Source organism: Acartia tonsa, chromosome 15 (genome assembly GCF_053477335.1).
Source record: "Acartia tonsa isolate MP-2025a chromosome 15, ASM5347733v1, whole genome shotgun sequence".
NCBI lineage: Eukaryota > Metazoa > Arthropoda > Copepoda > Calanoida > Acartiidae > Acartia > Acartia tonsa.
The window spans coordinates 10533138-10556906 of NC_137274.1; the positions used below are offsets into that span (position 1 = coordinate 10533138).

General features: G+C 29.3%; 2 protein-coding genes across 2 annotated transcripts; both read right to left on the reverse strand.

The window, feature by feature from the left end:
* Nucleotides 1–5176: 5176 nt before the first annotated feature.
* LOC145307357 (uncharacterized) lies at nucleotides 5177–17908 on the reverse strand. The gene is made up of 17 exons (XM_080149736.1): nucleotides 17858–17908; nucleotides 17230–17287; nucleotides 16809–16905; nucleotides 16401–16532; nucleotides 16070–16107; nucleotides 15975–16008; nucleotides 15741–15780; nucleotides 15468–15560; nucleotides 12712–12810; nucleotides 12057–12155; nucleotides 11813–11911; nucleotides 11608–11706; nucleotides 10741–10839; nucleotides 9500–9598; nucleotides 8638–8736; nucleotides 6477–6575; nucleotides 5177–5313 (listed from the first exon to the last, which is right to left on the reverse strand). Exons 3-17 carry the CDS (start codon nucleotides 16845–16847, stop codon nucleotides 5285–5287), a joined length of 1197 nt encoding a protein of 398 aa, XP_080005862.1. The 5' UTR covers nucleotides 16848–16905; nucleotides 17230–17287; nucleotides 17858–17908; the 3' UTR covers nucleotides 5177–5284.
* Nucleotides 17909–19468: 1560 nt separating this feature from the next.
* On the reverse strand, nucleotides 19469–23769 carry LOC145306878 (uncharacterized). Its single transcript, XM_080149221.1, has 8 exons — nucleotides 23707–23769; nucleotides 23298–23348; nucleotides 23158–23227; nucleotides 22599–22691; nucleotides 22439–22490; nucleotides 21313–21451; nucleotides 19636–19686; nucleotides 19469–19536 (listed from the first exon to the last, which is right to left on the reverse strand). Exons 1-8 carry the CDS (start codon nucleotides 23759–23761, stop codon nucleotides 19469–19471), a joined length of 579 nt encoding a protein of 192 aa, XP_080005347.1. The 5' UTR covers nucleotides 23762–23769.

Below are 23769 nucleotides of genomic sequence, written 5' to 3' on the forward strand. Positions count from 1 at the left end.
TATTTTGACTTACACTATATATTTTAAGAATTAGGATGTTTTTCTGTCTTTTTGTCTGAACTTTAGGATTTTTATGATTACTAAAAGGATTTTTAGGAAGCTTAATATAGATCTTGAGATAGTTTTATGCTACTGTGGTAAATAATATCTCTGTCCATATGGTATTAATGAATATTTATAGAATTATAAATAAGTAGGAGGGCAGCAGCTTGAAATAAGTAAGCTGCTAGACTCTAGGTGCTGCCTGGTTGTAAAATCACAGATCCTTAATAAAGCCAATATACAACCTAATATAATATCTGGAGAGTTGTGACTAGGTGCTGCCTGGTTGTAATATCATATAACATTAATAAAGTCAATATACATTCAACTATACTGTTTATCTTAATAGTTATAATACAAATAAAACATAATCTGCTTTTAATTCAATAAACTGATTTAGTCCTAAAAGGGAATTCAATTGTATTTTTTTATTCATTTTATCATAGCTACTCTATTAATTTTTAACTAGGTTATATATATATATACATCACTTTTTATTTGTAAGATTTGAGAAGGTTTTAGGCTATTTTTCTGCGCCTTTCTTACCATAAAAAAGTTTTTGTATACAGAGCCATACATGCCAGGTGTGCGACTACTAGTATATAATATGAAGTAAAATGAGGTTTGATTATTATATATACTGCTCCATAAGAAGCAAGAACTTTTAAATTAGTTAAATATTTTGTTATACTGGAATATTATTGGAAGGTTAAAGGATTCATGTTATGTTGAACAAGGTTTTGTGATTTTTTTCTAGACTTTTTTTGGAAAAGCATGCTGTACTGAATTTTTTGGTTATTCTGTATAAATCTTTAAAATGAAGTGAAATATCTCAGGGCCCATTTATGCATAATTAGAAATCCTTAAAATAAAGTGTTCGTACTAAAATAAATAGAAAGAATATATCAACAAGTATAAAACCTCAAAACCTTTCTAAAAATAATGAATTTTTTTTGTTAAAAGTAGAGAGCTTTTAAATCTAGTGATTATACATAACTATGAGTTTAAAATGGAACTTTCAATTACTGTTGGAGAAATATAATTACCAGTATATCTTTGATACCTATTATTATCTGCTGGAATAAAACCTGTTTTCTGCCACACTTAAAAATCATGTATAGCATCGTATAACAGACAATTTTCTAAAAAAATAAATATAAAAAAAACATACAATTAATACCAGTTTTGTTAGCTAACAAACTGTCTATAATACTTGATATAGAAAACTGATTTTGTTTGAAGATTTTTTTGTGTCTTTTTTATCAATTCTGTCCGTCTGTTTATTCAGATGGAATGCTTCTAATGTACCTGGAAAATATATAAAGATTTTATTTTAACAAGGATGACAACATCCATAGAAGCGAAGATCTTAAATGCAAAACACGAACATAAACACTTTTAGAATGTCAGAACTTAATAAGCAGAATATTAATGCATAAGTATAGACGAAATTGTAAGTAAATTTGTTGCAAAACTGCTTAAATACATTATACTATTTATGGACTTACTTTAGGACTTGATTATAGAGATGCTTTGCTTATAACATTATACCTTGTTGTAATAGGAATCAGTGTTCCAAAAATCAGATTAATCGGATAATTTTAAGCAGAATATTAATGCATAAATATAGACAAAATTGTAAGTAAATTTGTTGCAAAACTGCTTAAATACATGGTACTGTTTAGGGACATATTTACATTCTAGGACGTGATTATAGAGATTCTTCGCTGATAACATTATACATTGTTAGGCGTCAGTGTTCCAAAAAACATGTGAATTGGATAATTTTAACATACAATCATTTGTTGTCAAAAAAGCAAAAAATTACCAAGTTTTAAAGGGACCTGTTTTTATTAACGAAAAGAGCTAACTGACGGTCAGATGGACGGACCAATCTTGATTATAGAAACACTGCTGTGTGAGTATTTCATATAAAACTCAATTTGTTGATCTGACTATCTAATAATCTATAATATATTTAGAAATTAAATATTTTTGAGAAAAAAAAATCTTCCAAACTATTTGTAAAAAATCTTTGAAATATTTTAGTATCTCAGAAAATTAAACTTAGAAGGTTATTCTGTTATAAAATGTGTTGCTTCATAAAATACTTTCTTTTTGGTTTTCTAAACTTTTTTATACAGGTAAAATATAATAATTGGTGTATTTCCTCAAAGAGTTTATTCGAGCACTTAAACCCACAGTCAATTAGTAGTTTTTCGGAGAGAGAGAGACCAATGAGCTGTTAATAACACTAGTTCCCAAAGTTTGTCATAACATTTTCTTATTTGTTGACTTAATAACTTTCGGGAATTGACTGAATTTTGATAGGTTGGTTTATTAAGTTGAGTGTTAAAATGTTTCAACGAATAAATGTAATCTACAGAGGCTGTAATTTTGTATCTATTATAATTTGGGATGTACATCAATTTATCGGGCATTGCCTGATCCCTTTAGATACCTGGTAGTTTTTCATTTTATTATTATTAACTTTACAAAAAAAATAATTTTGTAGGTCAAGTTAGTTTGAGTTATATTGTGTACTTGGTAGCCTTGTTGGGTATAGGTTTCGTGATTTTTTTTGCTTCATCACTTAGTTGATAAAATATAAGCTGGTTCTCAACAGTCATTTTAAAAATGTATGATATAATTGTAAGTATAATACAGTTTATCAAACCTAATCGTAAAAGGGAGGAGGGCCTTTTTTTAGAGTTACCTGGGTATTACAAAATATTTTATAAATCTTTGTACAGGAAGAATACCTATTTAATGATATTATTTTTGTAGCCATAATATCTTCATAGGTTTGTCTGTCAGTCTGTTTTCTCAGTTGTTATTAGAGATATTACTTCTTAATTTTTTCACTTGCAAATGTCTGTCTTGCTTCTTATCTATCTGTCTGTGTGCCCGTATGTCTGTCTGTGTGCCTGTATGTCTGTCTGTCTGTGTGCCTGTATGTCTGTCTGTCTGTCTGTCTGTGTGCTCGTATGTCTGTCTGTCTGTCTGTCAGTCTGTGTGCCTGTATGTCTGTTTGTCTGTCTGTCTATCGTCTGTGTGCCTGTATGTCTGTCTGTCTGTCTGTCTATCTGTCTGTGTGCCTGTATGTCTGTCTGTCTGTCTGTCTGTGTGCCCGTATGTCTGTCTGTCTGTCTATCTGTCTGTGTGCCTGTATGTCTGTTTGTCTGTCTGTCTATCATCTGTGTGCCCGTATGTCTGTCTGTCTGTCTGTCTATCTGTCTGTGTGCCTGTATGTCTGTCTGTATGTCTGTCTGTCTGTCTGTCTATCTGTCTGTGTGCTCGTATGTCTGTCTGTCTGTCTGTCTATCTGTCTGTGTGTCTGTCTATCTGCCTGTGTGCCTGTATGTCTGTCTGTATGTCTGTCTGTCTGTCTGTCTATCGTCTGTGTGCCCGTATGTCTGTCTGTCTGTCTGTCTGTGTGCCTGTATGTCTGTCTGTCTGTCTGTCTGTCTGTATGCCCGTATGTCTGCATAATAAATCTATTGTCTGCATATCTGGAAACCACACACAAATTTTTATAATTCTATCTATATCATTATAACCGTGCATTTTATAGTCATAACTTCTCTATAACATAACCAGCAGCTTCGCCCCTAGTCTCTAAGGGCTTTTTCCCTAAGAGGTAATTAACTGGGTTTGATCTGTTTCTTTGAAGCACATTAAAATGCATTTTTAAAAAAAATTTTGAGGGGTGGGGGGATTTGGATTTCTCACCCTCCAAGAAAATAGTATATAACCAGCAAGATCTCATGTTTCAGACGGACATACAGACGGACAGACATCAGGCTACTCTGTATTAAATGCCTTAAAAACCTGTTTTTACAAAGTAATTCACTTTTGGAGTTGCTACGCTCTCTAAATTGTACCTAACTGTTACAGAAATCATTATGTCAAGTTTGAAATTTATTTGACAATTCTAACATGCATATAATTAACGATAATAGACGAACTTAGACGAAAAGCTTCTCTTTAGAAAATCAAATTTTGTTTTCAAAAAAAATCTTCTAAAAATTTTGGTATCCTTCAAAAGTTTAAAATTATTATGTTGTTAATAGAATAATATTACTTCTATTATAAAATGTTTTCTTTATAGAATACTTTGTTATATCTTTCTTGTGGATACTATTGGATACTATCTACCTATGTTTTCTTAGAATGGTATATCTAAATCTTCATTAAGGTAAATTGATTCTTAAAAACCTGGGGGAGGTTTTTTTTTATAATTGAAGCTGTTCAATAAAAAAATTTGTAAAAATTGTATTTGATATAATTTATGATAAAAAATCACACAACATTTATCAAAATAAAATATTTACATTAGAGTTATTAAATGTTTGTCTGTCTATGGCCTTCTTTTAAATGAAGGGAGTTTGATGCTTGTGGATGGTTGTACCCTCCTTAAAAAAAGTTATAAACCTCCGCTGGACCATAATGGTTCAGCAGTTAGTAAGCACTTTTGGTACACACAAACAGACAGACACACATTTAAAGACTCGGAGATATCCTGTTACTTTTAAAAAATATATTTTTTTGTGAATATATTTTTAATTATAGAAAAACAACTCTATAATGCAAAGAACTGTATTTTTAAAATATAAAAATATATACATAGAACAATTAATAATTCCTAAATTACATTATAATATCCATCAAAAAGTTATGAAAAAGAAAAAAAAATTTCTCAAGAGCTTTTTAGAAACTTTGGCCTTAAAAGTCTCCGTTGATACATAATTTAAATTATTTTTTTTCTCTATCTGGTGTAAAATTGTACAGAGAACAAGAACATATGCTGCTTTTGATGATACATTAAGAAATAAAGGCTGCATAACCTAAAAGATGCTTTTTCCTAGGTCTTAATGTATAATTGATTAAAAGGTAAATCAACCAAATAAAAAAATGAATAAATTAATTGTTTAGATATTTCTCATTAAACAAATCATATAAACCAATTGCAATTAGAAAACTAAAAAGATTAGGAAGTAAAAACTGGATGGATAAAATCTGTCAGATAGCTAAAAAAAACAGAAATATTAAGCTTAATAATAAAACAATATTTCTTATTCAAAAAGCTTTTATTGTACTTTTCATCTATATAATCAATTATTCAAGATTTAAATATTTTCAGCTTGTTCAGCATATGTATATACAAATATAATTAGGTGTTCTAACTATACCTATTAATTATGTGTTCTAACCTTCAGATAATATTTTTGTTCAGCATTTTTTAATTCAGCTCTCTTCCACTCTTACCTCCTAAAAAATTTTAATGTTTTCAAAATCTAACTTGCATATGAGATATTATATGATCTTAATGTATAAAACAATCATGCCCAAGTTTTACCCCTCTCAAGATCAAAATAACTCATGGGCAAGTTTGTACCACTTAAAGGACGCCAAATTTTAAGCCTTCTGCTTCAATAACAAAAAAGTTCTATGCATTTCAAAATAGCATTTTATGTACAATGAAAATTTGTCAGAAACTTAAATTGCCGGTAACTGATTACATTTTTAAAAACACCACATTTCATAGTCAAAATCTATGAAAAAATTCGATTTAAATTGCATTTGTAAACAAAAATCATAGCGGAAACAAAGGGGGAAACTAATGCAAACTCAGCTGTGATTGGTTGCTTAGCTGATTCAGCCTTCTGATTGGCTACAGTACACTCAGTACAACGCAAGTTAAACTTAAAATTTTCTAATGATTTTGACTATAATAATGGGTATTTTTATTGTAATAATATAATTAGTTACAGTCAACCTAAATTTATGACAAAAATAAGCTTATAATTTGTTTCTAGGCCACGTAGTTTAATTTCAAAATTTTTAACATTAGCATTGAAATTCTTTCAAAATTTTCAGTGTACATAAAATGTCATTTTAAAGTGCCTAGAACTTTTTGTTATAGAAGCTGAAGGCTTCAAATTTGGAGTATTGGGTCTACTTGTGGCAGTCTTTCAGCAGTTAAAGCGTGGTATTTCTTGCAGGCTTCCTTTAATCCAAATTTAACAAAAGTAACCACAATTTTTAGGCTAGTTAATAAATGATTTTGCTTAGGTATTTGTTATTAAACCCTCCACAAATATAGTTACTACATTTTGGTGCCGTATCTTGCAGAACCATCCTGAGCACTGATAATCCTTCCCCAATTTAAAAAAAAATAACTTGAAAATAATGGGGTTAGTTTTATGTTTCTTTATTACTTTATGTCAGGTTAGGTTAGGTTATATTGAGTTATGCTGTAAAAATTATCATTACAGTATGCACAATATTTAAAACATATGGGGCCAACAGAATATTTTTAAGGCAAATCAAATTGGTTCTTTATTTTCTGAAATTTTAACAATTAGATAGACAGACACATAATACTATATAAGAATAATCAAAATATAAATTTATAGATTAATCAAGCTTACCATGTTCCTTAAGTATTTCTGCTACTTTAGCTTTTCCTCTTTTCCTTTCATCACTGGCAAATTGAGATTGCTTTAGAGCCTCATCTAGAGCTGTTCTTCCTTGAAATTTGATAAATTATTAGATATGTATACAGTATGACCCTCGAAAAAGTATTTTAAAGCATCTGCAGCCCTTATTTCTCAATGAATTATTAAAAAATGCATATGTCCTTGTTCTCCATAGTATTCCACGTAAGTAGATATAAAAATATTTTTTTTACCTCCATTAACACCGGAGATTTTTAGTGCTAAAGTTTTGAAAAAGTGACTGAGGAAAAAGTAACTTTTAACATGAAACGACTTTTTTAGCAAAATTAAGCTAGAAATCCTTTTATTTTTGTTACTAGCAGAAACTTTATACAAAAATGAAATAAAAAATTTAGTTTTTGAGTAAAAAGCATTTTTTACACATATTTTTTGAGTCTTTTTAGTTTAATGATATTTTGAAAAACTTACTTATTAGGCAAAATTGTTTAAGATTAAAAAAACAAATAAATCTCTATGAATATAGCAGGAAAATTGTTTTTGTTTCACAATCCTAACTTTAATAACAAAAAAGTTATAAAGAAAATAAAAATAAAACATAATGATTTTTTAGTCTAAAAAGCTTAATTTACCCCCTATTAAATAATTGAGATGTCAGAAAAGTAGGCGGAGCAACTGTCATAATTAATCCTTTTCTATAAATAAGGGTTAATAAATAACCTAAAATTTGCAAATAATCAATTCATTCAGTAGTATTTTTTGCCATTAAAAATTTATATTTTTTGGTGGAATAAAAAAGAAATAATTAGTTAACTTGTTTTTCTTTGTGTCTCATTATTCAGTTGCCAGAAAAACATAATATAACCATCCAAAAAATAAGAGAAACAAAAAAAATTCTTTTTCTCAGTCACTTTTTCAAAACTTTAGCTCTAAAAATCTCCGGTGTTAATGGAGGTAAAAAAAATATTTTTATATCTACTTACGTGGAATACTATGGAGAACAAGGACATATGCATTTTTTAATAATTCATTGAGAAATAAGGGCTGCAGATGCTTAAAAATACTTTTTCGAGGGTCATACTGTATATACAAAAAAATATATGATTAGGGAAGGTTTTTAACTATTTTATGGGAAGGTACCTCAACCCGCCCACCTTAAATGCCCTTTGAGGCTTCTAGTGGGATGTAGTTGCTAGTAAATTTATATAGAATGTTAGATAGTTAGCTTTATTGATAGATAGATAGATAGATAGATAGGTGATAGATAGATAGATAGATAGATAGATAGATAGATAGATAGATAGATAGATAGATAGATAGATAGATAGATAGATAGATAGATAGATAGATAGATAGATAGATAGATAGATAGATAGATAGATAGATAGATAGATAGATAGATAGATAGATAGATAGATAGATAGATAGATAGATAGATAGATAGATAGATAGATAGATAGATAGATAGATAGATAGATAGATAGATAGATAGATAGATAGATAGATAGATAGATAGATAGATAGATAGATAGATAGATAGATAGATAGATAGATAGATAGATAGATAGATAGATAGATAGATAGATAGATAGATAGATAGATAGATAGATAGATAGATAGATAGATAGATAGATAGATAGATAGATAGATAGATAGATAGATAGATAGATAGATAGATAGATAGATAGATAGATAGATAGATAGATAGATAGATAGATAGATAGATAGATAGATAGATAGATAGATAGATAGATAGATAGATAGATAGATAGATAGATACATAGAAAGATAGATAGATAGATAGATAGATAGATATATAGATAGATAGATAGATAGATAGATAGTTAGATAGATAGATAGATAGATAGATAGATAGATAGATAGATAGATAGATAGAATAGATAGATAGATAGATAGATAGATAGATAGATAGATAGATAGATAGATAGATAGATAGATAGATAGATAAATTGTAACTGAAGATTGCTTAATGCATGAAACATGATGTTTTACAAATAAACTTTTGTTCATTCTATGTGGACTATATAGATAGATAGATAGAAAGATAGATAGATAAAGTTAGATAGATAAATATATTTGATTAAAAATATTATAATAACATGATTTAACTACTAACCATTATTTGTTTTATTATTGACAGCAGCTCCTTGTTCCAATAGGAGCATCACAACTTCAGTAAGTCCTTCACTTGCTGCAAACATAAGACTGGTATCTCCTTGATATAAATAGATATATTACATTTATTATATATTGTGTAGTATTATGCTCTTCTGCATGCATATAATATATAGTAAGAAAGATATATACATACTAGAGTTGGCTCGATATAACTATCTCCCTATTGGCTAGTTTTCTATATGCATATATATTTCTCAATAAATCTATTTTCCTCACCCGGTATTACTATTTAAACGGAAGTAAATATTTAATAATTTCAATGATCTTAAAAAGATCGTTTAAATTATATTTTTTCCTTTACATTGCCATCACCAAAGGGTTTATTATATGATTACAATTTTAGTTCAATATTTGAACACACAAAGTGTCGCCACAATCGAATTCTTTTAAAACAGAGTTTTCTTAAATTTATTATATCATAAATTTAAAATTTCTTTTTTATGATTAGAAATTAAATACTTCATTATAATGTAAATAGCAACATGAAATGAAAAAAATGAATTTGTTTTTAATAAAGTAAAATAATGGGTCTTATCGTTCTGGGCAATGAGAGTTTATTATGGATTATTGGAGCACTATGAGTTTTCAACGAATAGTCCTTGGAAAACTTGAGCTCGTTTATAGACAATTATTTCCTATATAGATCTGACATGGATCTTGAAGCAATTAATCAGGCCGTTTTGTACAGGTTAAAAATTAGAAGATTTCATTAAATAAAAGTTATCGCAAATATACTTAGTAAATAAATAGGTAGATAGTCAGATGGAAATAAAGTATAATAATATTATTATGAAACTAACCAAAATTATTCTTGGCATTGATATCAGCTCCATGTTCTAATAAGAGCTTCACAACTTCAAACTTTCCATTCCATGCTGCCTTCATAAGACTGGTCATTCCTAGATATAAATAAATTTACAGTATGACCCTCGAAAAAGTATTTTTAAGCATCTGCAGCCCTTATTTCTCAATGAATTTTTTAAAAATGTATATGTCCTTGTTTTCTATAGATTTCCACATAAGTAGATATAGTAGTATAGTAATTTTACCTCCATTAACACCGGAGATTTTTAGAGCTAAAGTTTTGAAAAAGTGACTGAGAAAAAGAACTTTTTTTTGTTTCTCATAATTTTTGGATGGTTATATTATGTTTTTCTGGCAACTGAATAATAATACACAAAGAAAAACAAGTTAACTAATTATTTCTTTTTTATTCCACCAAAAAATATCAATTTTTAATGGCAAAAAATACTACTGAATGAATTGATTATTTGCAAATTTAAGGTTATTTATTTACCCTTATTTATGAAAAGGATTAATTATGACAGTTGCTCCGCCCCCTTTTCTGACATCTCAATAATTTAAGAGGGGGTTAATTAAGTTTTTTAGACTAAAAAATCATTATGTTCTAATTTTATTTTCTTTATAACTTTTTTGTTATTAAAGTTAGGATTATGAAACAAAAACAATTTTCCTGCTATATTCATAAAGATTTATTTAGTTTTTTAATCTAAAACTAATTTACCTAATAAGTAAGTTTTTCAAAATATCATTAAACTAAAAATACTCAAAAAATATGTGTAAAAAAATGATTTTTACTCAAAGCCTAAATTTTTTATTTCATTTTTGTATAAAGTTTCTGCTAGTAACAAAAATAAAAGGACTTCTACCTTAATTTTGCTAAAAAAAGTCTTTTCATGTTAAAAGTTACTTTTTCATCAGTCACTTTTTCAAAACTTTAGCTCTAAAAATCTCCGGTGTTAATGGAGGTAAAAAAATATTTTTAGATCTACTTATGTGAAAATATATAGAGAACAAGGACATATACATTATTTAATAATTCATTAAGAAATAAGGGCTGCAGATGCTAAAAAATACTTTTTCAAGGGTCATACTGTATTAGATTTATTATAAATCATGTGGTTTAGATTAGAATTAGAGATACACAGAGAAATATATATATTTAGAAAAGTATAGTTTTGTAATATATGTGTACAGTAAAATAGATATAATATTATGATAACATTATTTAACTACTAACCATCATTATCCTTATAATTGACAGCAGCTCCATGTTCTAATAAGAGTTTCACAACCTCAGTATATCCCTTCCTTGCTGCCCACATAAGACTGGTCCATCCTAGATATAAATATTTTAGATTTATTATATATTGTGTTGTTTAGAGTATAGATATAGATACACAGAGAGTTATATGATATAATATTGTGGATCAAGTCAAGCAGAGTGTGCCAATAGGGGCACTTGAGAGAAGAAGAGAGCTGAACATCTAATTAACAATTAAGTTAAAAAAAAAACTTTTAACAAAATCTGCCTGTTTTTTTAGGACAATTAGGCTTCATTGAAAGGTGAACCATAACAGTCCAGCAATTAGTGAGATCCTTTATTTTGAAATTTAATGGTTTTAGGCTATTTTTCGAGACTTTTCTACCACTCGCAACATAGAGCCCCTAGATGCTAGGCACACAGTTGCTAGTTTATAAATTTTGCGTACATTAAGTACTAAATTTGTGGGTTGATATAGTTAACATCAAAAAGTAATAAAACCTTTACAATAAAGATTAGACTTAAATGAATATTCTTAAATCCTTAGTCATGATCAAATAAGTAGAGAAGCTACTTTATAGTTCACTTTTATGACCGTCAGTCTGTCATTTTAACCTTTTTTTCTAAAATATTGGCAACTATGCTTTACTTGATGAAATATTGGCATACTCTGCTTAACCTGACAAAATATTGGCACACTCTGTTTTACTTGTTGTGTTTGGCAAACTCTGCTTTACGTGATCCAATTTTTTAATATATGTTTAGTAAGATATACAGATACAGATAGGATTGATTGACAGATATATGTGAAATATAATAACATATTAACATTATCTTACTTACCCCATACATTCTTGACATTGACAGCAGCTCCTTTTTCTACTAAGAGCTTCACAACTTTGGTATGTCCATTTTCTGCTGCCCTCAAAAGACTAGTCGACCCTAGATATAAATAGATTAGAAATATAGATATCTGTACATATGTGTGCATAGATTGATAGATGTATGGAATGGAATTATGGTATTATGATAATACTATGTAACTAACCCCTATCATTCTTTGCATTGATATCAGCTCCATGTTCTAATAAAAGCATCACAGCATCTGTATGTCCCTCCAATGCTGCATACATGAGACTGGTATCTCCTAGATATAAAATATATTGTGCAGCTTAGATTAGAGTTTTAAATATATATAATAAATATATTTAAAAGTATAATATTGTAATATAGGTAGGAGTTAGAAATAGAAAGATGTAAGTGATGGAAATATAGTATTATATGTAACTAACCTACATTATCCTTTGCATTGATATCAGCTCCATGTTCTACTAAGAGCTGCACAACATCATAGTGTCCTCTCCATGCTGCCCAGATAAGACTGGTCATTCCTAGATATAAATATATTAGATTTAACATATATTGATTAGTTTATAATTGAACTACGCTTCAGAGGCCTCTAGAGGAGAGTCAAATTTGATAACCAAATGTTTTATTTAAGATTTTGAAAAAAAAAGTAAAAAAAAATAATTTTGTGGGGGGGTTCCGCCCTCATTTAAATTTTAGTTAAAAAAATTTTGAAATAAAATTTTTTGGGGAGGGTGGATTTCTCTTGGGAGGGTGGTAGTACCCTTCCCCAAAATAGGTATAAACCTTCATGTGATCTATGAGAAGCTACCCTGTTAAGGAGAACCATATCAGTTTAGCAGTTAGCGAGATCATTTTGGTACAGACAAACAAAGAGACATCCTGTTACTTTATTATAAGAATAATAGATACACAAAGAGAAACATTTTAAAACCCTAATAGTAATGTATTGTGATATAACGAAATATGGATAGTTAGATAATAAGATAGATATATATTAGAAAAATAAAGAAAGACTTTTTAAACTGATATTGTTCATATTATCCAAATGTAATATATCAAAATAATATTACAACTTACCATCATAAACCTTATCATTGATGTTAGCTCCATGTTCCAATAAGAGCTTCACAACATCATAGTGTCCTGCCCATGCTGCCCAGATAAGACTGGTCATTCCTAGATATAAATATGACACCATGGAAACTGTCCCAATTTTGTATAACTTTTGCGGAACATGTTCCAGTTATGTCATATTTTTCTTTCCCGAAAAAGGGAGGGGGGAAAGAAAAAAAAGGGAAGGGGGGAAGAAAAAAGAGATGGGAGAAAAGGGGGTTTTCCCCATCTCTTTTGAAGAGATTTTCTTCCCCCCTTCCCTTTTTCGGGAAAGAAAAATATGACGTAACTGGAACATGTTCCGCAAAAGTTATACAAAATTGGGACAGTTTCCATGGTGTCTATAAATATATTAGATTTTTTTTATTAAAAAAACAAAGAAAGGCATAGTACAATAATAACAAAAGAAATACTTTAATTTTACATTGATAGTTATATAATATATTTATATATATAATATATATATATATATAAAGATACTTAAAAGTAAAACAACATTTTATCTTAAATTTTTATTTTCTTTTACTCAGAGTTTCATGCTTTTGCAATCATCAGAAAGAAACTATTTTTTTCATTAAAAATAAATACCTAGATTTTTTACAAATGTTTTAGAGGATTTTTAAAAAAATTGTATTACAAAATATAAAAAAGAACTATGTTAAACAGCTACAGTCTTGCAATAAGATGATTTCTTCTATGAATACATTTAGAGAAAATTTCATGCCGCTTGTTGATAGATGAGTTTTTGTCAGAATCGAGAATTGAAACTTTCTCCATTAAGCAAAGCTGACACTTGTTAGATCCAGGATCAAAAGTAGGTTGCAAAGAAACAATATCCCATTTAATATTGTAAGGTTTTTGTTCTTCTTTCAAATTCCAAATAAAACCAGAAAGCCGTGTACTTTTTTAAAGATGGAGAAGGTTGAATGAAGATTTGTGATTATTATACCTTGTTTTGAATGTTGTAGATGCTTGACCAATATAGGTTGATGATGTCTGGTCAGATTCTACAGTAGCTTTGTAGATTAAGGATTCAGTAAGACATTTACCATCTAGCGGACACACTGTTCCTCTCCTGCAATTACATCCAGCTTCAGTCAGGTTTTTGGATTGACCCAGGATCTTTTTGTTGTGGCTGGAGATCACACTGGACATGTTAGGCATACAGCTGTAAGATGATGGGTTGGCAGTCTTATCGGTATCTGGGCCACAAATAGACAGAATCAGAAAACCAATGAACTTTTCTGCTCCTTTGCCGTCTATTTTCATTTCCTTGTTGAGCATTATTGTTTTGATAGTTTAGAGTTTTATTGTAGCCTGATGCCTTGAGTGCGTCTTCATACTGTTGTTTTTCAGAATTGAAAAGCTCTTCATTACTGGAAAGATCAACCAACCGTTTTTCAACCATTGTAGGCAGGTCTTTCTTGGTAGATGGTGGATGGCAAGACTTGATGTTAATGTAGTTAGGTTTGTTGTTCGGTTTTCTGTAGGGTTTAAAGTTGCCCGATTCCAGATCCAGGTTGACATCTAAGAAATTTGTGGTTTTAATGTTTGTAGTTACTGTGATTTTTAAGCCTTCTTGTCCGAAAATGTTGATAACTTGTTTTCTGATTCTGTCTATTTGTGGCCCAGATACCGATAAGACTGCCAACCCATCATCTCTGTATAAACCAACATTTTCTTTAGGGAACACTGCTTCTAGCTTGTTAAGAAGGTACAGCCCAACTAGATCTGACACTTCAGCTGAGTCATATCCACCCATAGGAACATCAAACTTGTCGCCAGTTTTCTTTACCCAAGGTTCATTATCTGAAAACAGGAATGTTTTTCTGGAGTGAAAAATTATTTGTTTATCTTGATCAGAAATGTTAACAAATTGGGACCCAAAAACAATAGCTTTGTTAAGAAGGCTTTCTGTGATGCTAGGATAAAAACTTTCAATATTTTTTTCATTAAAAATAAATACGTAGATTTTTTACAAATGTTTTAGAGGATTTTTAAAAAAATTGTATTACAAAATATATAAAGAAAGATATATAGATAAAGAAATAGATGGCTAGCTAGATAGATAGATAAAAATGAAAATTTAGAGATTTGGAGATAGATAAACATGGAGTGGATACAAACGGTGAATGCTACAAAACAGTGAAATCACAAAACGGTGAATGTTACATAACGCTGAAATTACAATTGTGGCAATCCTCTATTTCCACTAGCCATGTGGAACATTAGAGAGAAGATCTTGTCCAACATGCAGACCACTACCAATGGTGTTGAGAGCTGGCAAAGCAGGTGGGCCAACAGCCTTGGCACAAACCACTCTATATACTATATATGATCCGTGGGTTTATGAATGAGGATGCCCTGGCTCGCTCCAAGTTTCAAGAAGTCGTCATAGGTCATGCCACCTATACTAACCCATTGAGGAAGGGCAGGAGGACAGATAGGCTGGATATGTTAGAAGTTGTCCCTCCAGAGTTATAAGCCAGAATACATGAAGTCCCTATTTGGAAACCGTGACTCTGTTTAAAATTCACTTGTTTTTTGTTTTTGGATTCATATATTTAATGTATAATTCATTTGTTTGCTTTTGTTTGAATAATAAATTAAAGAAATATCTACATAATTATTTTTTGTAACAGTCACTGTGTTGTAATTTTGACATTTAGATAATCGCTGTTTTGTATTCACTCCATAAACATTAAAATAAACAAACTTACCATCTTTTTTAACATCATTAAAATTTGTTCCATTGTTAATGAAATACGCTACAATCTTCAGTAGTCCTGCCTTTGATGCATCAATAATATTGCCTTTACAAAATATTTTCTATTGTTGCTATATTACAAAGAAGTAACACATTAAACACCCCTGGGTATTTTTACAATAAAATAATCTGAGAAGGTTTTATGTTTAGGGGATTCAATTTGATATTATAAAAAGTACATAATTCTTTAAAGAATATAAAAGATATGATTAAATTATGGAATTACCTGCATTCTTTATAACATTCTCATAATCCTCATATTTCTTCTGATAATGCAACAAATTAGATTATTTAGCATGCATGATTACTCTATAGTGGTTAAACTTTATTGAAAATAGCTTAGAAGATACTACTGATGGAAAAGTTTTTTATGACGAGAAAAATTTGAGAACAAGATTTTTAAATTTAATATGACATGACTTTTTAGGTTTATAATAATAAACAGAAATAATAATCTTACTTTCATCTCCTCAGTCAAAGGGCAGTTATATGCTCTGTAAGCAAGTAAATTATTAAAGATAATAAATTATTATTAAAAAAATAATTTAAGATTACCTTGATATTTTTACAACATCAATGGTAGATAACCTGTCCTAAAATAAGTAATTTCAAAATTAAGATCTAGGAATACAAGTAGCAAGGAAATAACAAACTTATGATTATTATTCTTTTTAAATTATTCAAAAGTTGACTTTAAAACAGAAGTCATGGGACCACATTTATTAAAATTGTTTTTTCCTATAACAGCAAGAAGATTGTGCTTATATAATTGACATCTATTTAAGTATAAATTTGGTGTGACTCTCAGATTTGTAAATATTTGATTTGTGCTGATTACACATGATTGCTTAGGATGCATTTGTTAAGAGTTAAATTATTTACTTACTGGGAATTCTTTAAGCAATCCACTTTCATTGAAGTGTGTTCTAAAGGGCTCTTTTACTTTAATACACACATTGTCATCAAGGCACCCTTTTGTCTCAGTATAATGGGTAACTGAGAAGTAATCATATGGGGTCTAAAAAGATTTTACAATTTTATTTTACTTATAGAATATTGCTCATAAAAGATCTGTAAGTATAACACTTATTATAACCAGTATGATAATGCCTAAATCATTTTAACAAATATATGAAAACTATGAACAGTTTTGTGCATCGTACACAAAAGAAATATGTTCCTAATAGAAATGGGTACCTCTAAAAGTAAGAATTATGAATTCATCTAGTTTCAAGTTAGACCTTAAAAACTTAAAACAATAAAAATTATAATATAAAGTCTGATAAAAAACTACCTTGCCTATCTCTCCTTGAGTTTCATTTTTTACTGACATTGTTTCATTATTTATAACAAATTCATGTATTATTTCAATGAACTGATCACGGTCAGGTCTAAAAATAAATATTATTTGCAATTTTGAAATAAAATCAACATTATGTTGATTGGAAGATCCAAAGGAATTATAGTTATTTCTAAATTTGTCCTGAAAAGAAGAAATTTGGAAAAATACTTTATCAAAATGTATCATTTATTACAAAAATATGAAAAATAGGAATGTAAAGAAAATTAAGGATTCAAGGATTTTATAGCTATCAAGGATGAATTCAGTCATAAGTATAAAAAAGGCAATTATGAGGTGGTCCAATTAGTTCACATTTTCTGCAACAACCCCACCTCTCCACTCATAAAGCTTATTTTTCTTTGCTTTCAATAACCTGTTATGTTCATTTGCAAGACCAAATAGATATGCAATCTCACGAAGAACTGTTGTTCCTAATAATATATTTTGTCATTATTTGATATACTTCTATTAATCTATTACAAGTTTTTAACAACTTTGTATGTTTACAAATATACCGAGTAAATAAAAGTTAAAATTGTTAGTGTTCTAAAGATTATAATTTTTAGGTTTTTAACAATATTCAAATTTCATAAATTACATATTTTTTTCAATGTTTATTTTTTTTAATAATTTTTATTAATACTTGTCACAAACCCTTATTTCCAATAATAAGATCAAAATTTTGTTAGAAAATTTATGTTTTGATAGATTAAAAGTTGTTATGGCATTTTGTATGTAAAATTAGTTTGAACAAATATCAGTACATTGAATAATAAGATATGATGTCTTAAAGAATTTTTAAAAGAAAAAGGAACTTGTTATTCAAGAACAAGCCAAAAATATCTAAAATAATATTTCGGGGGCAGATGGAGAGGTTGTCTCTTCTACTATGTGTTGCCCCCAAATGACAGCTAAAAATATGTATAGATTTTGTGATTTTCTTCCAAATTGATTTAATTGTTTGTATAGACTGCTTGTTATTAAACATTGAATTAAATTACCATTATTTTCAAAGCATTGTGCATCACCAAGATTTAATTTTGCTAAACCTCCTGTTGCTACCGATCCTAAAAAGTGCAAAAGTAAATTAATAAATTTGTTCTGAAGCCTCTTTAAAAATCTGGGATTTTAAAATTGACTATATCTATACACCTATATTTGATAAAATTTTGTCATATTTTGTTACAGTCAAAAGATTTGCTCTGTATCTATTATCTATTACAAAATAGTTAATTTTTCCAATAGCTACATTAGAGATACCTATAGTTGCCTTGCATGACCAATGCTGCCAGTTTGTAACTTCTAATTTTTGTTCTATATCTGTATTTAGATCTAGGTCAATGAACCTGATGCATCCTAGTAATGTGTTTGAGGGATTAGTGTTGATAGTAATATTTGTAATTTGATAACTTAATTTTTTACAATTTGGCAATATGACAAATATGAATTAATTGCTATTTAAACTTATAGAGACATCAAATTGAACAATCACAGAAAAATGTCAATTAATTATTCTTTAAAAATATTAAAAATCAGTTTTAAAACCTTCTGGAAGTTGTGACTCCACTATTTCCATTTGCCTTCTAACTATTTCTTTATCTTCAGCAGTAAAACTGAAACACAAAAAATGTAATATAATATTAAAAGGTTTAGAGTCAAAAGTAAATCATGGATTTAAAATCATCTTATGTGCATTCATACTCTAACAAGAATCTATATTACATTGGACTGTAAATCACACTAGTTTCCAAGTTCCATAACCAAGTTTTCTTATTTGTTGGCTCAAAACCTTTCAGTAAAATTATCAAATTTTATTGTTTTAAGTATCCAATTTTTTTCACTAATGAACTTAATCTACAGAAGGAGTAATTTTGTTTACCATAATATAACAATGTATCATTCTGTGACATATCCCTTAAGATCCATGCAATGTTACCCATTTGTTTATTTACAACATATAACATATTGAATCTTTAAACAGTTGTATTTTTTTATTCTTATACAAAAAGAAAAATATTGCGGGATATGTTTATTTTTAAAGAATCCATGATGGCATTAGTGATCAAAAAAAGCTTCTTAACACTGCAGCCATAAAATATATGCCACCTGGATCTGGAGGATGACTTGAACAATTATATTGTTTTATTATGATATTTTTTTCAGTCATTTTAAAATCCTTGACTTAGATTACCCTGTAATTTTTACTTGTACATGTGCCCACTAGGATGCTGTTATTCATAAATTTATTTGTAATCACAATATTTGCAATTTAAATCAGTTAACTTATATAACCCATTATAAAAACAGAAAATTAAGTAGAAAATTGTGTGAGTAGCAAAATTAAACCAGAATAAAAAATAGGAAGACCTATTGTTACCAATATCTATTTGTTTGTAATTTTTTTTTAATTCAATTTAAATGTATATAGAGGAAAATCATATAATTTTTAAATTAATACAGAAAATATTAATTTGCTTTACATTTGATTTTATTTTGTTACCTATATCTATTTGGATGATTTTTAAATCTATATCCGATGATTCCACCTGTCCATTTATAACTGACATTTCTAAAAAATAATTCATAAAATGTATTTGATCATAATAGTCTTTTTAGATAAAGTTAACATTGCTGTACCTAATCATACTTTCTCCATTGTCATAATCTTCTATATCCATGTCTATAATAGTTTTAATTTCAAAGAAAAAATATTTTGATAATTAATTTAAAAAATACATATTTTAGAGAAAAAAATTAATCTAAATAAGATTTAAAATACCTTTGTTTTCAACATCAGAAGATTCAGTCAAAAAACTAAAAACTTCATTATCTAAAATATAATTGTTATGAATAAGAGAATAAAATACAATAATTTAATGCCATTAGACTTTTGAGATTCAAGTTTAATTTTAGATATTTAATACAATAAATAAATTATAATAAAGTTTTAATAGTGATAATAAATTATTGTAATAATTATCAATGAACAACTTCTATTATTAAAAATATTTTGCATTAAACATTAACATTTATTAAGACATGGTCAATACCCTGTCCCGTTTTAGAAAAATTTTGTTAAAATTTTTGCCCCCAGCCATAATATGGTTGATTTATGCAAAATAATGACCCATGCAAAATATTTTTTCTGTAATGCAAAAATTGCGATGGTACAAGCACTGCAAATTTTTTAAAATTTGCAAAAAGACCTGTTTTTAAAGCTCTTGCACCATCTCAATTTTAAAGATTTTTAAAAAATTTCAATTCTAGTGTGTCAAAATAAACCTGAAATTTACCAAAAAAATGGGGGCAGTCTCAATTCTAACATATGAAGGACAAAGGTGTAGCAAGTAATCTTTCAAAGTAAAAATTACCAGATTTCATACACAAATAATAGGGTTAGGCCGGATTGGATGGATACAGATATCCGGCTGATCTATAATTCTGGATATCAAGTATTTAGGTTTATATTGACACACTAGAATTGAAATTTCATAAAAATCTTTAAAATCGAGATAAAACAAAAGCTTTAAAAACGGTCTTTTTGCAGATTTTAAAAAGTTTGTACCGTCTCAATTTTCAAGATTTTTACGAAATTTTAATTCTAGTGTGTCAATATAACCCTAAATACTTGATATCCAGAATTATGAATCAGCCGGATATCTGTATCTATCGATTCCAGCCCAACCCCATTATTTATGTATGAAATCTGGCAATTTTTACTTTGGAAAATTACTTGCTACACCTTCTTCCATTATATGTTAGAATTGAGACTGCCCCCATTTTTTTTGGTAAATTTCAGGTTTATATAGACACACTAGAATTGAAATTTTGTAAAAATCTTTAAAATTGAGATGGTACAAGAGCTTTCAAAACAGGTCTTTTTTGCAAATTTTAAAAACTTTGCAGTGCTTGTACCATCGCAATTTTTGCATTACAGAAAAAATATTTTACATGGGTCAATATTTTGCATAAATCAACTATATTGTGGCTGGGGGCAAAAATTTTAACAAAATTTTTCAAATCCGGGACAGGCTAATGGTCAATCAAAACATATATTTATTAAATTCCACATGACCTGCAGGAGATTGTACTAACTAGGGTTGGGCCAAATACCAGATATCCAGCTGATTTATAATGCCGGATATCTGGCATCCAGCTGGATATCTAGTCAACTCCCAATATCCGGCAAATTACCAAATATCTGGCATTATAATTCAGCTGGATATCTGATATCTGGATAGTTTCAATATCCAGTATCCGGCCAGATATTGAAAATGGCCAGATATCTGGCCCAACTCTAGTACTAACTACCTGCACAAAGTGCCCCTGGTCCCTGCAAGATATGGCCCGATATTGAAAATGGCCATATATCTGGACCAACCCTAGTAATAACTACCTGCACCAAGTGCCCCAAGTCCCAGCAAGATACTATATACAAAAATATTATGAAATATACCAGTTACTACTCCATTTCTAAAAACCACATAGAACTTTTCTCCTGAACTTTTGATTATTTGTCCAGAGCCATGAGGTTTACCATTCAGAATTTGTCCAGCATATACTAAGCCATCATCGAGTGTCAACCCAGGTGAAGTCTAAATGTATATGTCAAGCTTGGATTCAGAACCGATTAATATCTAGTGGATAAGAACTAGCTCCCAACCACACTGAAAAACCATGCATTGTATCATATCCAGTTTTCTATGAATATAAAAATGTACAATCACAATATTAAAACCATTGGCATCTGGAGCCTTACAAAACTGGTTTTAATTTTATAATTATACATTTTTATATCCTTGGAAAGCTGTTTATAATATGATGCAATAAATAAAAGCAACTATTCTATCCTTATTCTAAAGTTACAAGATGTCTGTTTGTCTATGTGTGTGTGTCTGATCCAGTTCTCCTTAACAGGGGCGCCGTGGCTCATTGGTAACACACTGAGCTACGGTGATGAGAGTTCGAGTTCAATTCTCCATGTGTTGACTTGAATTTCTCATTCGCAATAATGATCACGCAACTTCCCCTGGTTGTGTTAGAAGGGGATTATTGAGTAAGTTTGGATACTCAATAGTCAAGTACATTATATCAGTACTACCCTTATCCCAAGCTCCTCTGCGGAAAGCGTCATTCATTACGGTGACTTAATTTGGGACACCTGCCATACTCGGCGAGGGTGATGTAATAATGAGTAGCTCTCATGAGACAGCGGGTCAAGTCACAAAGTGCTTGAACGTGGAGCTTGATAGCCCTAGTGGCTAGACAAAAGTGTCTCAGCCTACTCCATGACTACTTAGGCCCAAACCCTAAGAAACTATGGCTAATCAATCAATCAATCAAACAGGGTAGCTTCTCATAGTTCCCGGGAAGGTTATAACTATTTTGGGGGAGGGTACCACCACCATCCCCAGAGAAATCGCCTCCAGAAGAAACCCCCCCCCCCAAAAAAAAAAAAAAATATAGGGGCATATCAGCTAGTTATCTTTATAAAGCACATACTTTTTAAAAATTGATAAAAAATCGTAAAATTTTGAAATGATGTTATTACAAGTAAACAAGCAAAAATATATTGATTAAACCTGCTCAAGGACAGAGATCTGTATAAAATCAAAATTATCATCTTTCCAGCATCTAAAAAAAGATATTTTTAGATATTGGCTCTTCATCCCACCTTAAATGAAAAGTTTGTAAAAAATATGTTTATGAACTGTACTATAATTTTCTAACAAACAAAATGACCTCAATTCCAGGCCATCATCTTGAAGAGTGAATATGAACTGTATAATCATAAACTTTTCTGTCCCATCATCCTTCATTTCTGCTGAATATTTCCTAACAAAATTAATCAAATCAACAAGTTGTTTTAAGGTTTATTGTATCTGTGAGTCTGTCTGCTTGTATCATAGGATCTTGCTTATTTCTGAACTGATTATCTTTGGGGAGGATTCTACATACTACTTACTCCTAAGAGATATCAACCTTGTAAAAAAAAATTAAAGCCCACACTGAAGCAAATTTTTGGGTACAGTCCCTTTCGTGGCAATGCCTCTCAAAGGGCCTCCCGCAGTGCAAGAAATAGGAGGAAACCTACTATAAAAAAGTACAAAGAAACACCCCTTAAGAGACATTGCCATGAAAAGGAATATACCAAAAAATGTTTATGATATGTCTTTTTGACTTGACAGCCTGACATACCAAGAAATCATCATTACAAAAAAACTTTCCTATAGACAGACAAACTGACATTTAGAATAATTGATTAGTTTTGCACCTAATTAAAATATTTGTATGATATTACCTATCACCAAGAGTCCAGTAATGATTTGCATCAGTATTATCAACTTTACATTCGAATGTGTTGATTTCACCTAAACATGTAAATTTTCTAAATGAATGAACCACTGTGTTTACAAATTTAGATAAGGGAATAAATGATACCTGCTTTTACTGTAACTGTTCCAAAATGATACAGATACTCTTGACAGGAAACTAAATATTTTCATGAGGTCAAAATCTTTTCTATATGAAAAATGTAAACTACACATTGATCTATTTCCCTTTTTGTGTAAAAAAGACCTACAGATAAAGGTTGTTAAAAAATAGGGAAACAAAAAATAAGCTCAACCTTTTTACAGTCATAACTTCTATATAAAAAAAACTAGAAAATGCAAATAGGATATTTTCACCCCATCAACCCCTATTAACTCAACAATGGAAATATTATTAACTATTATTTTCCTATTTAGCTTCAGTATAAAAATTGATTGTTGCTACTAAAACCTTTACAGTGTACACATCAAACAAAACAACAGTCATAAAGTAACTTTGCTACTCAAATGAAAGAAACCTTGGTATAAAAGTAAGCATATTATGTTAACCCAAAGTGGGTCAAACTGTTTCATAGTGCAAT

What these genes read in the sequence shown, in the direction of transcription:
- LOC145307357 (XM_080149736.1), bottom strand. Translation starts at nt 16,847, where the DNA reads ATGTCAGTAAAAAATGAAACTCAAGGAGAGATAGGCAAG. An exon ending in CAATGATAAGGTTTATGATG is followed by an intron (nt 12,156 to 12,711) that starts GTAAGTTGTAAT and finishes ATTTATATCTAG; the next exon opens with GAATGACCAGTCTTATCTGG. An exon ending in CAATTATAAGGATAATGATG is followed by an intron (nt 9,599 to 10,740) that starts GTTAGTAGTTAA and finishes ATTTATATCTAG; the next exon opens with GAATGACCAGTCTTATGAAG.
- LOC145306878 (XM_080149221.1), bottom strand. Translation starts at nt 23,761, where the DNA reads ATGAAACAGTTTGACCCACTTTGGGTTAACATAATATGCTTACTTTTA. An exon ending in TACTGGACTCTTGGTGATAG is followed by an intron (nt 22,692 to 23,157) that starts GTAATATCATAC and finishes TAATTTTGTTAG; the next exon opens with GAAATATTCAGCAGAAATGA. An exon ending in TTCTGATGTTGAAAACAAAG is followed by an intron (nt 19,537 to 19,635) that starts GTATTTTAAATC and finishes AAACTATTATAG; the next exon opens with ACATGGATATAGAAGATTAT.